A 16503-nucleotide genomic window follows, 5' to 3' on the forward strand; every position below is an offset into this window, starting at 1 on the left:
CAGAATTCCGAAAGTGTTTTCCACTACTCGCCTTCCTCTTGACAATCTGTAGTTAAAAATCTGTTTGGAGTTCTGGTTCTGGCAGTCTCTATAAGGTTTCATGATATATGGCTCCAGGTGAAAGGCATCATCAGCAAGAATCACATATGGCTCTTCAATGTTTGTGCCAGGAAGTGATTTTTGCTGTGGTACCTTCAACCAGTTTTCCCGAAGTGCACTGCTGATCAGGCTATTTGCATACACCCCACCATCACTCACTCTTCCATTACACCCAATGTCAATCAAAGAGAATCGACACCTAGCGTCCACAATAGCTAGTAAAACAACACTGTGGAACTTTTTATAATTGAAGTATGTTGAGCCAGCAGTTCGTGGTGGGGCAAATGCTATGTGTTTCCCATCCATTGCACCTGAAAATAATAGTAAGTAGTTTTATATAGCAGTACATAGACTTGCAGTGTGGGAGATAAAAAACTGCCTAAAGCTGAGTCTGATATACTTCATTAAAAGCATTTTTAATACATTTCATTATTATCAGATTTTCTCCATATTATGTAACTTAATTCTGTGGCTTACCAATGCAGTTTGGGAACTGCCAAAGTTCATCAAATTCTTTGGCAATTTTATTCCACTCTTATTCTGTTGATGGTGCCTGTAATGTTATATACTTAATTACTGTCTGAATGGCACATATAAATACACACATATGTATCTTCCAAACTCGAAAAAATTACACAAATGTACCTTTAAGTATTGGTCCTTCAAAGTTTCGCAAATTGCAGTGCATACATCCACAATAACGTTTGAAATGGTAGGCTGTGCAATTCTGTGCCTGAAAGCCAGACTCTTAAAAGATTCCCCAGTCGCCAGGAACCGTAATGTTACAGCCAGCCTGCAACGTAACAGGGCATGTAACGAAATTGTATGAGACATCTTGGTTGGTATGATCACAAAACGTATAAACATACAATTCTTACCTTCGAGAAGGTGAGATAGCCTCCCTCATGACTGTGTCACACTTTTTGATTCTATCTTCTATTATAGACAGCAGCTTCTCGAAACAGACCATGTCCATCCTAACGAAGTTCCGAAATTCTTGCGGATCTTCGGGCCTCAGTTCTTTCATTAAAAGTGAATATATTCCCCTGCCTTCGTCCCTTCTTTTCAGCCAGGGTCGAACCCAACAACGCCTGGCTTTTCGTTTTCGTCGCCGTTCTGCCCTAATCTGAAGATTTACTGCCACTGCCAGGGCAATAGCTTCAAAAACAAGTGGATCTTCCATGTGTAATATGCTGTATAAATGTAAATTTCGATATACATATACCAGTGTAATCAAGTGTCGTAACATAAAAATAGTGAGTCTGTAATTCAGAGCAGTTGTAACCTACATAAGAGAAAACAATTACTTAGTAAATAACGGTAAAGAAAACAATTTCTTATTAAATACGAACCTTGAGCTCACAGAAATAATTTGAAAGTATCCAGTGTATCATACACTCGTTCCTGAGTTGCTCGCGGTAGATCGGACGACTTTACAAGACAGCACACACTTATGTTTTCTTTCCGCGCGCGTATCGTCTGCTGCTCGCGAATATCATCGTCTGCTGCTGCGCATGCGCACTAGGTATATCCCGCGTGGACGGTGTAATAGGTCGGACGTGATCCAGTATGTGGTTACAGGTATGCACGCTAGGGGCGCTGGTGCATAGGCGTACGCTTTCGCGCATCGTGTAATACGGGCTTTAGTCGCGAGGAGCCACTCAAAACGCACGGTCGAGTAACCGGGGCGGTTCTAAACGAGCGGTCGCTAGCGCATATTTCAGATGTTAAACAAGATATAAAGTGAAGTTATTAGTTATCAGAACGTCACGTGTCATGGGCAGTGTCTATCATTATGTAAAGTGAGAAAACGGTGTTAATGTGTGTAAAGGGTCAGATATAACGGCGTAGTCCAGAGCCGGCAAATTCTGATTCTGTGACGTGTGTGACAAAGTAATTTCTATATTAAAACAAGTATAGTACAAACGTTGTTGACAACAACTGGCATCCCTAAACACTCCACTTCAGCAGGATCACGACCTACATGGAACCTGGCGACTGAGCACCACTACTGTGCTACGAGGGACTTACCAAAGCAGTAAGACACGAGATTAGTGATACCGCCCAGAGAAGCACTTCCTTCTCGCTACAATGTCACTGACGGCGTTGTATCCTAAAGCTATATCTCCAGGACCTGATGTCATTCGAGTAGAATTCTGCCACGTTTTCTGGCCACAAATGAAAAGCAAATGGCTATCCAAGTTCAACGAGCTCATAAACGGAGATTCCGACATCCCCAAAGACTTTTTTGAAGGACTATTAGTTCTAAATTCTAGAAATTCAGTAAGCAAAGGAGCTGAGAATCTGCACCCAATCACATTGCTCAACGGCGACTGCAAGAACATGGTCCGCCTTTTAGGTAGCATAACGAATAGGGTAATGAACTCCATCAGCGGTACTTACCAGACAAATGGCTCTGAGCACTATGCGACTTAACTTCTGAGGTCATCAGTCGCCTAGAACTTAGAACTAATTAAACCTAACTAACCTAAGGAAATCACACACATCCATGCGCGAGGCAGGATTCGAACCTGCGACCGTAGCGGTCGCTCGACTCCAGACTGTAGCACCTAGAACCGCACGGCCACTCCGGCCGGCCTTACCAGACATGTGCAGGTAAATACAATAACATCCATTAGGAACATGGGACTATAGGGATCTAATACCAACCTCAGAAGTCGGCCGCATAAAATGTGCATTAGTGTCATTAGACATCGAGAAGGAGTTTGACAGAATTGATCATCAACGGGAGCAATGGGATTCTTATCATGAATCAATCGGATTACTCAACAGGTTTTCAAAACCAGCACAGGATGAATAATCATTAATGTACAGCTAAGTAAGGAGATTGAGATGCCCATTACCATAAGACACGGGTGCCTCATGCCAATAGTCCTATTCGCAATTGCAATAGAAGCTCTTCTCTCGACAATCGTACAACAGCTCCAGAACGGCATATTAATGGCAAGAAAATAGTGTGCAACGCCTATGCAGACAATGTGGGCGTCCTGGCCACGAATGAAGGTGAAGTAGCGCAAGCACTTCAGATTGTACTCACGTACGAACTTACATCTGGTGCCCAGCTGAACAAAAAGAAGTGAGGCATCATGTACGTAGGCAGAGGATATGCTTGCAATATCTAGGAGAACTGACGAAAGCACCCAAATTAAAATCCGTGGGTACTGAATTTAGAAGCAACATCCGTCATACGATTTCGGTTAGTTAGAAAAAGCTTTTTGTAAGCATAGGAGTGTCTGTACCAGCAAACAGTCTGAGGCAACTTGAAGAGATATAGAAAACCAAACTGAGATATATATATATATATATATATATATATATATATATATATATATATATATATATACCTTGCCGATACCCACAGAAATAACCAAAAGAATTTTGTCGGACCTCGGAAACATTGTGAGTCAAGGCAATATCATTAAAGTGAAGTTCGACACACTAACACTGCGCGTAGGGAATGGAGAATTAAAATTCACCAACGTCAACTACAATTTACTTGTTTCTCTATGTCCGCCCTTGTGATTGGAGGTCTGAGGGACGTTGGCCGTTCACTCATGTAATGACATGGAATACCTACAGCCGTCATTACGATGTAAACGTACACTGGCCAATATCAGTAACTGTTTTTTTTTCACACTACCTGTAACAACGATGTTGTCTCTCCAACCACAAACTATTGATGTTGGTCACTGTTGAATCGTGTATACGGATGGTGTTAACCCCCTCAATGTCAGATAAGGTCTGAAAATGGTGCACTGAAGCACCGAAACTGGTAGCCATATAGCAAATGACATCGTAAGGATGGCTGTGGGCGTTTTATCACACAAATTACGAGGTTATATGTGTGCGAACATACAAGATGTGGAAAAAGTCTCCAAACAACTTGACAGCCCATTTGCTGAATGGAATTGCTCTTTCCAGCCTTCAACCACCTATAGATATACACCAGCGTTCTTTATCATTTGAAATACTTCCTCGTTGAATTCAGTTACATCTCGCCGAGGCTCTCAGAACAGGAGGTGATGAAAGTAAAGAACGTGTATATATGTCTGATGGACACGAAAGAAGGCAATTTTCATTGAAAAGAAATATCCCAGCAACGACTGGCCTGCTATTTGGAGAAACATCCATGATAGGAACTTACCCTTCAAGGCGAAGGCGACATGGTATAAAGCTGTCAACAGGAAAGTATCAGCTAATTCCAAACTGCATACAGTCCATCTCGCAAAGTCGCCTATGTGCGCGGCGTGCAACCTTCATGACACCGACGAAGACTGGTTTGAGTGTGAAAGACATTTGGCGTACAGTTAAGTAGAAGTTAGTTATCGTCAACACAACCTCTCCTAACATGTTCACCGCTGCAGATTTTCGAACTCCAGACACAGTGCCATATCCAACAACGGAATGGAATGCTGTTAACTGGATAAGAGGGCACGCAGTGTATTACATCTTAAAGGAAGAAAAGATGAGTAATGAAGATTACTGAGTATACCTAACGACTCAGCGTCAACTCCTCACAAGAACGAATAACAACAACAAAAATGTGCATAATGTGAACTGTTTTAGAACCTTGAAACAGAAAAACCCAGTACGGACATCATACACTCCTGGAAATTGAAATAAGAACACCGTGAATTCATTGTCCCAGGAAGGGGAAACTTTATTGACACATTCTTGGGGTCAGATACATCACATGATCACACTGACAGAACCACAGGCACATAGACACAGGCAACAGAGCATGCACAATGTCGGCACTAGTACAGTGTATATCCACCTTTCGCAGCAATGCAGGCTGCTATTCTCCCATGGAGACGATCGTAGAGATGCTGGATGTAGTCCTGTGGAACGGCTTGCCATGCCATTTCCACCTGGCGCCTCAGTTGGACCAGCGTTCGTGCTGGACGTGCAGACCGCGTGAGACGACGCTTCATCCAGTCCCAAACATGCTCAATGGGGGACAGATCCGGAGATCTTGCTGGCCAGGGTAGTTGACTTACACCTTCTAGAGCACGTTGGGTGGCACGGGATACATGCGGACGTGCATTGTCCTGTTGGAACAGCAAGTTCCCTTGCCGGTCTAGGAATGATAGAACGATGGGTTCGATGACGGTTTGGATGTACCGTGCACTATTCAGTGTCCCCTCGACGATCACCAGTGGTGTACGGCCAGTGTAGGAGATCGCTCCCCACACTATGATGCCGGGTATTGGCCCTGTGTGCCTCGGTCGTATGCAGTCCTGATTGTGGCGCTCACCTGCACGGCGCCAAACACGCATACGACCATCATTGGCACCAAGGCAGATGCGAGTCTCATCGCTGAAGACGACACGTCTCCATTCGTCCCTCCATTCACGCCTGTCGCGACACCACTGGAGGCGGGCTGCACGATGTTGGGGCGTGAGCGGAAGACGGCCTAACGGTGTGAGGGACCGTAGCCCAGCTTCATGGAGACGGTTGTGAATGGTCCTCGCCGATACCCCAGGAGCAACAGTGTCCCTAATTTGCTGGGAAGTGGCGGTGCGGTCCCCTACGGCATTGCGTACGATCCTACGGTCTTGGCGTGCATCCGTGCGTCGCTGCGGTCCGGTCCCAGGTCGACGGGCACGTGCACCTTCCGCCGACCACTGGCGACCACATCGATGTACTGTGGAGACCTCACGCCCCACGTGTTGAGCAATTCGGCGGTACGTCCACCCGGCCTCCCGCATGCCCACTATACGCCCTCGCTCAAAGTCTGTCAACTGCACATACGGTTCACGTCCACGCTGTCGCGGCATGCTACCAGTGTTAAAGACTGCGATGGAGCTCCGTATGCCACGGCAAACTGGCTGACACTGACGGCGGCGGTGCACAAATGCTGCGCAGCTAGCGCCATTCGACGGCCAACACCGCGGTTCCTGGTGTGTCCGCTGTGCCGTGCGTGTGATAATTGCTTGTACAGCCCTCTCGCAGTGTCCGGAGCAAGTATGGTGGGTCTGACACACCGGTGTCAATGTGTTCTTTTTTCCATTTCCAGGAGTGTAGATATTAGCCATTAATGATTACGCATGAAGAGCAAAAGACACACTTTTTTCTTTTAACTTGTACTTCATTTTAGAAGAAAAAAGTTTTATGTTCAATGTTAAATTTTAAATTGTTAGTGGAAGAAGGATTTTTCGATCTCCTCAAATGAAGATGAAAGCCTTCAGGCACAGTTTATTTTAGCATCATTAAATTTTTCACTATTGAGTGGAAGTTATACTTTTCTATTCCTCTCATCGATAAGAAGGATTTATTTCATGTATTTAACCACAATAAATCATAAATTTAAAAAAATGTGTCTCGCTTCATAGTTTCACGCTTTCGTGTCCGTGTTCGAAAACCGACTATTATTTTCATTATTGTTTCTCATTTAGCCGCTCACATGCATGGAAGATTACTACTACATGAATGTTTTAGGACTTATATTGAAATAACGTTACGCTTATTCATCTATTAATCGTTTCTTTGGTGAATGAATTAAAAAAATGAATGGAAAATTATATGAAATTATTTTCGGTGAAACTCTTATCGTGTATCTTGAATCATTACCAAATGGAAGCACCAGTTTTGGGAAAAGTAATTCGTTATATGTGATTTGCTGCGACGTTATTGCCAACGTGTGATATCTTCAGCAATCTTAACGACGTTTGTTTCCAGAACGAGATTCACAAGAAGAAATGCTGCTGTGACAAACCTGCCTTCGCTCGATGCTCATGGCGTTCGGAATTTTTGTTTAGAATGCTTCTACGGTTGGTATCGTCCAAGAGAATGCATCAAATCTTCCTGGTGAATAAGCATAAGAATAAAATGCAAGAATGAAGAACTGACATTAGTAAGAATATGACAATTTAAAAAGATTGCAGCTCCAAAAAATTCCATACAAATAAACAATAAATGTATGACCCTTTTGAGAAACCCACTTGTAATTTTGAAATTCGTATGACGCCCTTGTATCTCCTTACTTGATAAAAAGCATTCTCTCGTACGGAAATGGGTCATAAATGAAAAAAAAAGAAAATAAAAATAATAATTTGGTTTCGAACAGGGGACGCAAAAGTTAGAAGCGGTGTGGTAGCCTCTATGCCCCCACTTACGCTGAAGTTATCGCCCGCTAAAAGAGGTCTAATTTATATCGGAAACTTGGACGGCCAGTTTCTCAGAAACGGTCGCTTGTCTACGGTACGGATAAGACGAGACGTGTGTTCGCTTATTTTTTGCATTTATTCTACTGAGTTTCCGGGAAATCGCGTTATGGCACTTGCTGTGTTCGTTAGCAGAAAGCGACGGACCATCTCTCTCTGAAGAACCGGTAGTCGCTTCAGAAATGGAGGCCCCTACTGCTCGAAGGCCGGCCTGTCACAAGCGAGGAGAAAGCTGAATCATCCCTGGATCAGTTATAAACAGGTCGTCACCGCTCGGAGCTTCCAACGACTGCTCACACCCATTCAGTATAACATTATGCCCGTAAACAGTCACAGGAGCATTCTTCTGAAATATCTATACAGAGTTGCTGGACACTGACGATACGAAGCGGCGAGGCACACTAAGGTAGTGTTATCGATGGACGACAACACCCGAGCTCATGCTACGCAAGACTCACTCACGCACTCTGGTTCTTTGTGCTGTCACATGTTGCCCTTCTCACTGTATTCTCCTAACGTGGTACGCAATGATTTGTCCCTCTCTCCACAGTCGAGGAAAGAATTGCGCGGCAGATGTAGCCACAATGAGAGTATACTCGATTTTCGAAACGTCTCCTGTAGAGCTCAAACGCATACATCTACAACCAAGGCCCCCACCACGTCATCCATTGTCGTGAAAAATGTCTCGTATTGAAGGGTGAATGTTCATCTTGAATTATTCGATGTGGTAATTATAACTTGATGACTAACCCACTTAATTGCATTTTTTCACCTTGCACTGTGTAACGAACCTACCCTCCTCGGAATTTTCACACATTAACACCTGGGTTAATTTTCTTACTTAAATGACATATTTCTTAATTTAGATATTTCTGAATATATCTGATTACCAAATAATAATTTTTTACTATATTTTTATTCAGAATGAGATTTTCACTCTGCAGCGGAGTGTGCGCTGATATGAAACTTCCTGGCAGATTAAAACTGTGTGCCCGACCGAGACTCGAACTCGGGACCTTTGCCTTTCGCGGGAAAGTGCTCTACCGTCTGAGCTACCGAAGCACGACTCACGCCCGGTCTCACAGCTTTACTTCTGCCAGTCTCTCGTCTCCTACCTTCCAAACTTTACAGAAGCTCTCCTGCGAACCTTGCAGAACTAGCGCTCCTGAAAGAAAGGATACTGTGGAGACATGGCTTAGCCACAGCCTGGGGGATGTTTCCAGAATGAGATTTTCACTCTGCAGCGGAGTGTGCGCTGATATGAAACTTCCTGGCAGATTAAAACTGTGTGCCCGACCGAGACTCGAACTCGGGACCTATGCCTTTCGCGGGCAAGTGCTCTACCGTCTGAGCTACCGAAGCACGACTCATGCCCGGTCTCACAGCTTTACTTCTGCCAGTATCTCGTCTCCTACCATCCAAACTTTACAGAAGCTCTCCTGCGAACCTTGCAGAACTAGCACTCCTGAAAGAAAGGATACTGCGGAGACATGGCTTAGCCACAGCTTGGGGGATGTTTCCAGAATGAGATTTTCACTCTGCAGCGGAGTGTGCGCTGATATGAAACTTATACTCCGCAGTATCCTTTCTTTCAGGAGTGCTAGTTCTGCAAGGTTCGCAGGAGAGCTTCTGTAAAGTTTGGAAGGTAGGAGACGAGATACTGGCAGAAGTAAAGCTGTGAGAGCGGGCGTGAGTCGTGTTTCGGTAGCTCAGACGGTAGAGCACTTGCCCGCGAAAGGCATAGGTCCCGAGTTCGAGTCTCGGTCGGGCACACAGTTTTAATCGGCCAGGAAGTTTCATATCAGCGCACACTCCGCTGCAGAGTGAAAATCTCATTCTGGAAACATCCCCCAGGCTGTGGCTAAGCCATGTCTCCGCAGTATCCTTTCTTTCAGGAGTGCTAGTTCTGCAAGGTTCGCAGGAGAGCTTCTGTAAAGTTTGGAAGGTAGGAGACGAGATACTGGCAGAAGTAAAGCTGTGAGACCGGGCGTAAGTCGTGCTTCGGTGGCTCAGACGGTAGAGCACTTGCCCGCGAAAGGCAAAGGTCCCGAGTTCGATTCTCGGTCGGGCACACAGTTTTAATCTGCCAGGAAGTTTTATATTTTTATTATTTATATCGACATATTTTCTAATATCAATCTTCTTCCATGAAAATAAGTAATGACAATTATCAACTTAACCGATCCAAAACAAATACACAGTAAATACAATATTGTTACTCTTCAATTTTCTTGTAAACAAAATTTCTGTTTTCATTCATAATTTTTCTTATTTTGCCATCGAAAATGAAATACATTTTATAAAATAACAGGAAGATCCTATTTTTCATATCGTCAAAATCTGTAACATTTGTTATTGGTAATAGAGCCTAGGCCTACAATTCATTACTTAAATAATTGTTTTTCAGAAAAGAATGTATAAATGAAATTTCAGAAACAGTTCCACTTAAGACAGTACCGTTAATACAAAATTTTACTATATCCTATTCTAGAACGTACATGAAGCTGGACGTGCAGTGTGTAACGCATTTTTGGTGCCAAGTGCGTCAGAGATGCGTCAGATAGCGTTACAAAATGGTTCAAATGGCTCTGAGCACTATGGGACTTAACTTCTGAGGTCATCAGTCCCCTAGAACTTAGAACTACTTAAACCTAAGTAACCTAAGGACATGACACACATCCATGCCGGAGGCAAGATTCGAACCTGCGACCGTAGCGGTCGCGCGGTTCCAGACTGTAGCGCTGAGAACCGATCGGCCACTCAGGCCGGCGATAGCCTTACAGTTGGATAAAATAGAATAGAGTGGGTTTAGCATTTGCTTAATTTGGTAAATGTTGTGCTCTGATGAATTGTGTTCTTTCTATGGCTCAAGAAAATTGCACAAGCTATGTGATGGTAAGTTTGAGTTTAAGAACATCCAAATAAAAGAACAATATGGTTGAAAGCAACATAATATTCCAGCTGCTTGTCATTTAAACGATCGTGGACGAAATTTTTTTAATAGGTTACACAGGAACAAAGGATCAAACCCTGACACTGAGACCAACTTTGCAAGATAAGCATTATGTATCCGCAAATGTAATGCATTAGCTCTTACTACATATTTTAACATTGTTTAAACTACAAGATAATATTTGTTTTTTGTAAAATATGGAAAAGTAGAAAAGTGATTTATAAGTGTAAGATGAGCTCTGAATTACATTTATTATAATTTATTAATAAGTTTAAGAATGAGAGTGAGCTTGACCCAGTGTCACAGATTGAGTACAAGATTGCCACCAAATAATGTTTTGGCCGGAATTTTATTGTCACTTCTAGACAGAGGTTAATATCGATAACATATTCTTATAACCCACAATATTAATTTTATAGGTATTTAAGGCCTGTAGCAAATACAAAGTCACCATCTGTAGTACTACACCCGTGATCCACTTGTCTTCTCAGCGATCCAGTCCAGATAACTGGAGACACGTGTGTAGACTGAGGGGTAGGGGGGCTCACCACAAAAGTGTCCCCACGACACCAGCCCCACAACCTTCCCCTCGTAGAGCAGCGGACCCCCTTCATCACCCTGCAAAGTGATAAAGTTGCTTGTAGTACGTGTAGAACATCATATTTTAGAAAGATAAATTCTGATCATTCTTAACGTTATACACGTTTCTTTTCACTCAACTTAAAAATATTAATTATCAAGATAAACTGTTATTCACATCTCTAAACATAAATCTCAGTATTTTAATTAAGATATTGATTGCAATCGAAATTTACACCATGTTATTTATCGAAACATATTATAAAACATTACAAGCAACTAATATTAGGGGTTCGAATAAAACTGCTAATCTTTACCTTTCTGAATGAAATGTGAACTTAACTCTACAAAAATTCATTTCTTAAATAAATTCATGATATTTACTTCGTTTACTTCGACTGATGATAATTCTGTTTTACACATATTGAAATTTTCGTTTACCACGTTTGAAAGGAAACTTGATACTCTAGCTTTCGAATTATTAACCTGTATCTATATACTAGTAAGGCCTACTTAAACACACTGCTCCAGTGAATACATGTTGTTTATAAATGAATATCGTGGTTTTAATGCTTTATAATATTTATCACATTAGACTTACAATTACAAATTATATGTCAAATGAGAGAGCAACTCAAACAGTTTTACCAAGAACCTTATAAATGTTCACTGGCATAGCGAAGTATGTGGTTGGTTGAACTTCACTGTACCCAAGCGCCGGATAGGCCACAAGGGGCCCAATGGCAGGGCTTGCTTTGCATGGTCTCCACGTGCACCCGACCTAACGCCATGCGATTTTTTCCTTTGGGGCTTCATCAAGGATCGTGTGTACACGCCTCCGCTACCAGCAGACCTCCCTGAATTAAGAAACCGGACTGAAGCAGTTGTTTCTGCAATCACTGAAGACACACTTGTCAACATTTGGGAAGAACTCAGCTATAGACTTGATGTGTGCTGTGTGACAAATGGTGCTCACACTGAACATTTATAAGGTTCTTGGTAAAACTGTTTGAGTTGCTCTTTGATTTGGCATAACATTTATAACTGTAAGTTTAATATGCTAAATATTATAATGCGTTAAAACCCCAATATTCATTTATAAACAGCCTATATATATATATATATATATATATATATATATATATATATATGGGGTGATAGTAGATAGCATATTGGCATAGCTACAGAGAGCAATCTGTGTCTGCCCTGCCAGATATATATAAGGAGCATTTATACATTTTAATGGTTTCCATATCTTCAACATATGTACAAACATAACTGAGAAATAGAGATGAACTAAAGACATCAAATGAAATATGCTAGTTAAATAATCAGTTTCTTCCTATACTCCAATGTGATTATGAAACATTTGCTCTTCACTCCAGCCTAGAACAGTTAGTGCTCAATGCCACCAGCTCCAGCAGTCAGCACATAATGGTCTGCAGATTATGAGACATTAATCGAAATCAATTGCAGTTTTTTTAAAAATGAAATACACTGCCATAAAAAAATTAGTACACTTGGAAAGACTATGTCGATTTTGATCCAGTGATAGCATATGCCAGCTGGGGGGATAGTTGATAGCATATTGGCATAGCTACAGAGAGCCATCTATGTCTGCCCTTCAATAGGGAATGCTCACAGCCTGATGTCCCACAGTAGTGCAAATGTGTAAAGCAAGGAGGAAACCATGCCACAGAGAAGCACTCATGCTTTCTACACCCAACTGAGCGAGTTTGAAATAGATCAAATTGTGCCTCTCAGAGTGGTGGCATGGTCCTTTCGGAGAATTGCCACACAAGTTGGACATGCTGCGTCGATTGTGCAACGATGCTCGTATCAGTAGCCACGTGAACATTCTCACTACTGTAGGCAGACGAGATTCTGGACGTCCCCACAGCCCAGATGCCCACCAGGATCGTCGTATTATGAGAGCAGCAATGGCAGATTCTACAGCTGCCATAGCACAGATAAGAGGGCTTGTGAGCCCCGAAATATCAACACGAAATGTTGAGAACTGGTTGTTATCAGTGTGACTACAGACATACACACGAAACTGTGGCAAACAAGTTGTTACCAGTGGGACTGCAGCCACACACACTTCCAGCCCGTCTTCTACTCATGCCACAGCATCGACGTGCATGGTTCGACTGGTGGCGCCAGAGGGTCACTTGGACGATGGAATGGCGCACCGCAATCTTTAACAATAAAATCAGGTTCTGCCTGTATGCAGGTCATGGTCATAGACCTGGTGAGCACTTCCTGGAGAGTGCATTCGTCCAAGATACACTGGCCCCACCCAATGCATTATGAAGGTGCAATAAGCTACAATTCTTCTTCGTCTTTAGTGTTTCTGAGGGGGGGGCGCTAAAGAGTTGTTCCAACAAGATAGTGAGCGCGCACACACACACACACACACACACACACACACACACACACACACACACACAGTTTCCCTGGGCTGCACGATTTCTGGACTTGTCTCCAATCGAGCACATGTGGGATGTGACGAGATAAGAAGTGACTCATGCGACTCTTCAACGAACAACTCTTACAGAACTATCTGAAGAGGTCGATCAGGCGTGGTATTACATAAACCAGGAATGTATTCATCATTTGTACGATCGACTCGATGCTAGAGTCAGTGGTTGTCCTGGTGGCTGTGGAGGCTGCACCATGTACTAATATGCGTGTTTCAGCATGGGTCTATACTCTGTACCTCAGAACCGCTTGTGCTAGTGACATGTAAATGTAATCATTTCGGATACTCCAATATGCACTGCTGCACCAATAAATCTTAAGTGAACTGGAAGTGTCTAAAAGGACGTATTAATATTCTTTTCTGGCAGTGTATTTTATGTGGTGGAGACTGTTTTTATTATATTTTTAATTCTGAATAGTTCTCGGTTATTCAGTCGGGTGGTGTTGACTAAAAGGCCAGATATTACGGCAAGTCGACTTCTTGCCATCTTCAGGCGTTCCTGGTGACTGAATGATAACTTTTTTTTACATACATTGCTGAACAGGGCCAATCACCTTAGCTGATTTTCAATGTATTGGTGTGTATGTTGGTGCTGAACACAGGTTATTTCGCATTTGAAGAAATGTCCGTGATTTTATTCGAACTTGGAAGTTCCCCAGCCAGCCACCACGAGGCTCTGAGCACTATGGGACTTAACATCTGAGGTCATCAGTCACCTAGAACTTAAACTACTTAAAACTAACTAACCTAAGGACATCACACACATCCATGCCTGAGGCAGCATTCGAACCTGCGACCGTAGCGGTCGCGCGGTTCCAGACTGAAGCGCCTAGAATCGCTCAGCCACAGCGGCCAGCCCGCCTCTACGTGGGGCTCTGAGCCAGTATGGGGTTGCTTTACACCGGCAAGTATGGGCATATTTCGGAAGCGATTGTTGGACCCATCCACAGATGCTGCCCATCTGGCCCTGTATGCTTTCTTGATTCTGTCGTTCATCCCAGCAGCCTAGTGCGGTATGGCTGAGGAAACAGGTGTCTCTGGTGTGGCAGCCCCTACCATTGCATGAGGGGAGACCTGGCTGGTATTGAATGTGTACAGGACTCCATCTGTACGCTGTTCTACAGGTATCGTGGGCTCTATCTGAATGACTTGTCTTTCTAGCACTGCCTTCCTGGGTATCGCGTCGCGTGAGGCGAGTTGTAGCTCTGTGGTGCGGTCGTCTCGCGGCGGATGACCTGTTGGCTTTTGGGGCGGGCAGGTGCAGCCGCATCCGTCGGCTCCATTGCAGTATCCCTGTCAGTTCGTTGCGATTTAGCAGTGTCTGAGGTTGCTGGCTGCATTCTTCTACTATCCCCAGGTTCTGTCTTCCTTCAAATGACAACGGTGTGTGGTGCTATCACGATGGTTGTGGGAGGGATCAGTTGGAGGGTTTCCTCAACGGCTGCCGTCAGGACAGCTAAGTACTGCTTCGACAGTAGTCAGATTCTTTCCGCCATCCTCTCGCAGATTGCTGCGTACTCTGTCGACTTGTTGGCGTCCCCTGGTTGGGTAGCAGGTGCTCATTGTCTTCTTGGTGGAGCAGGGATGGGAGGTTCAGTCGTGTGGGCCTTCTTTCCGCGCCTGCGTTTTGGCTTCTTTTCGTGGCGACAACCCATTATGTGAGGGCAGCCCCGAAAGCTAGCCACATGGTTGCCGCCGCAGTGACATTTGGACAGGACCATGTGGTCCTTACATGAGTTTGTGAACATTTTGCACGCACCTCAGCGTTTCAGCAATATTTGCCACATGACCCAGCTGCTGGCAGCAGAAGCCTTGCTCACTCCTTTCCAGCAACGATGGTGCGACTTCGACCTCTAATCACGTCAGCCTCCAGACATGAATGATGTCTTTGTTCTTCTTGTGTCAGGCTGAGCCGAAAAACTGGCTGACCAGCGGCCATTCCCTGTTTATCACCTGATGCAGGTCTATGACTCAGTAGAAGCCGTGTCGTCACAAGCCAGGGGTAGGCCATGCAAAGTCGCCTTCACAGTCACGAGCCTTCTGGGATCCCTGGGTACAGTCTCTGTGACAAGGTGTTCAGTCAGAAGCTCCTTGGCGTCGTCATGTACTTATCGAGATGCAAGGGACAACGTCAGTAAACTCCCATTGTTCCTCGCCTTGCACATTAATCTCCTCGTATGACTTTGGCGACGGCGGCGTCTAGTTCTTCCTACGACTTATACCCTGCGCATTTTCCAAGAGTGCCGGAGGCAGGGCAATAACACAGTTTTTGGATTCGTCTGAGGTGAGTTCACGAGTGGTGGAGGCACTTGTCTCTCCTTCTTGCAACTGGATTTTCTCTAAGTATATGGAGATGATCATGCTGGCTGTGGCCATATGGGACACATTTTCCTGGCCTGTAATCATCTTGACCTGTCATTTGCATTGGCGTAGCCTATGCCTCTTATTGTCTGACATAGGCACTAGTAGAAACATGATATTTTGCTTTTAAAGACAGTTTTCTCGATCAGAGTAACTCGAAATACGAGAGCTATACCAGTCCACCTAGTTCAGCATACATGCGACAGATGGCGCTGAATGCAGGGGTCGACGACATGGTCGGCAAGCGCTACACCTGTGGTAATGCTGACGGCGGTGGTGACTATGTCAGTGAAGACACTGTCATCGACAGCCCTGCCTGGCCATGATATGACCATTCTGCTTTCTCATCTCAAAAGAGACACATAGCCTCAGGTGTCTTCAGCACCGACGATCGGGTGAAGCCAGTGATACTGCTGCCAGTGCGAAACTCGGAGTGATATTTTTTTCTCCAACGCATTTCATTCTTTTCTCTTACAGAGGAAGGCTGTCTTAACTAGTGATACATAGTCGCACTTTCCCAGCCAATGTCTTAAACTAAGATCGTTCTGTTCCCATCTTTATTTTGTTTGTGATTATACCAAGAGGAATTATTTTTGGGAGGGGGTAGGGAATATTTGGTAGCGTCTCGCAATTGGAGCGCTTGCCGACCCTGTCGTTGACCCCTGCATTGTAGTAGGAGTCTCAAGGGGTAGTTCAGTCATTCAACTTGAAGCTGCAGGGAAAATTCCAAAACCCTTGGCCAGAACTGTTGGTGGCTTCACCTTGTTTTGTAGTGCTTTTTTTTCCAAGGGTCATCGCCTTGGGTCAGTGAAGTCTTCTTCTTGGTGGTGGGTTTTGGACAC

At 44.1% G+C, this 16503-nt stretch overlaps 1 protein-coding gene across 1 annotated transcript in view; it reads right to left on the reverse strand.

The window, feature by feature from the left end:
- Positions 1 to 16503, reverse strand: part of LOC124778564 (trypsin-like) — a 181274-nt gene that overhangs the window by 120243 nt on the left and 44528 nt on the right. Inside the window, exons 5-6 of the mRNA XM_047253652.1 lie at positions 10788 to 10857; positions 193 to 410 (exon numbers count right to left, since the gene is read on the reverse strand). Coding sequence (XP_047109608.1) covers positions 193 to 410; positions 10788 to 10857 — 288 coding nt within the window. The remainder of the gene's footprint in view (positions 1 to 192; positions 411 to 10787; positions 10858 to 16503) is intronic.

The sequence above is a fragment of the Schistocerca piceifrons genome, chromosome 1, assembly GCF_021461385.2.
Source record: "Schistocerca piceifrons isolate TAMUIC-IGC-003096 chromosome 1, iqSchPice1.1, whole genome shotgun sequence".
Classification (NCBI taxonomy): Eukaryota; Metazoa; Arthropoda; class Insecta; order Orthoptera; family Acrididae; genus Schistocerca; species Schistocerca piceifrons.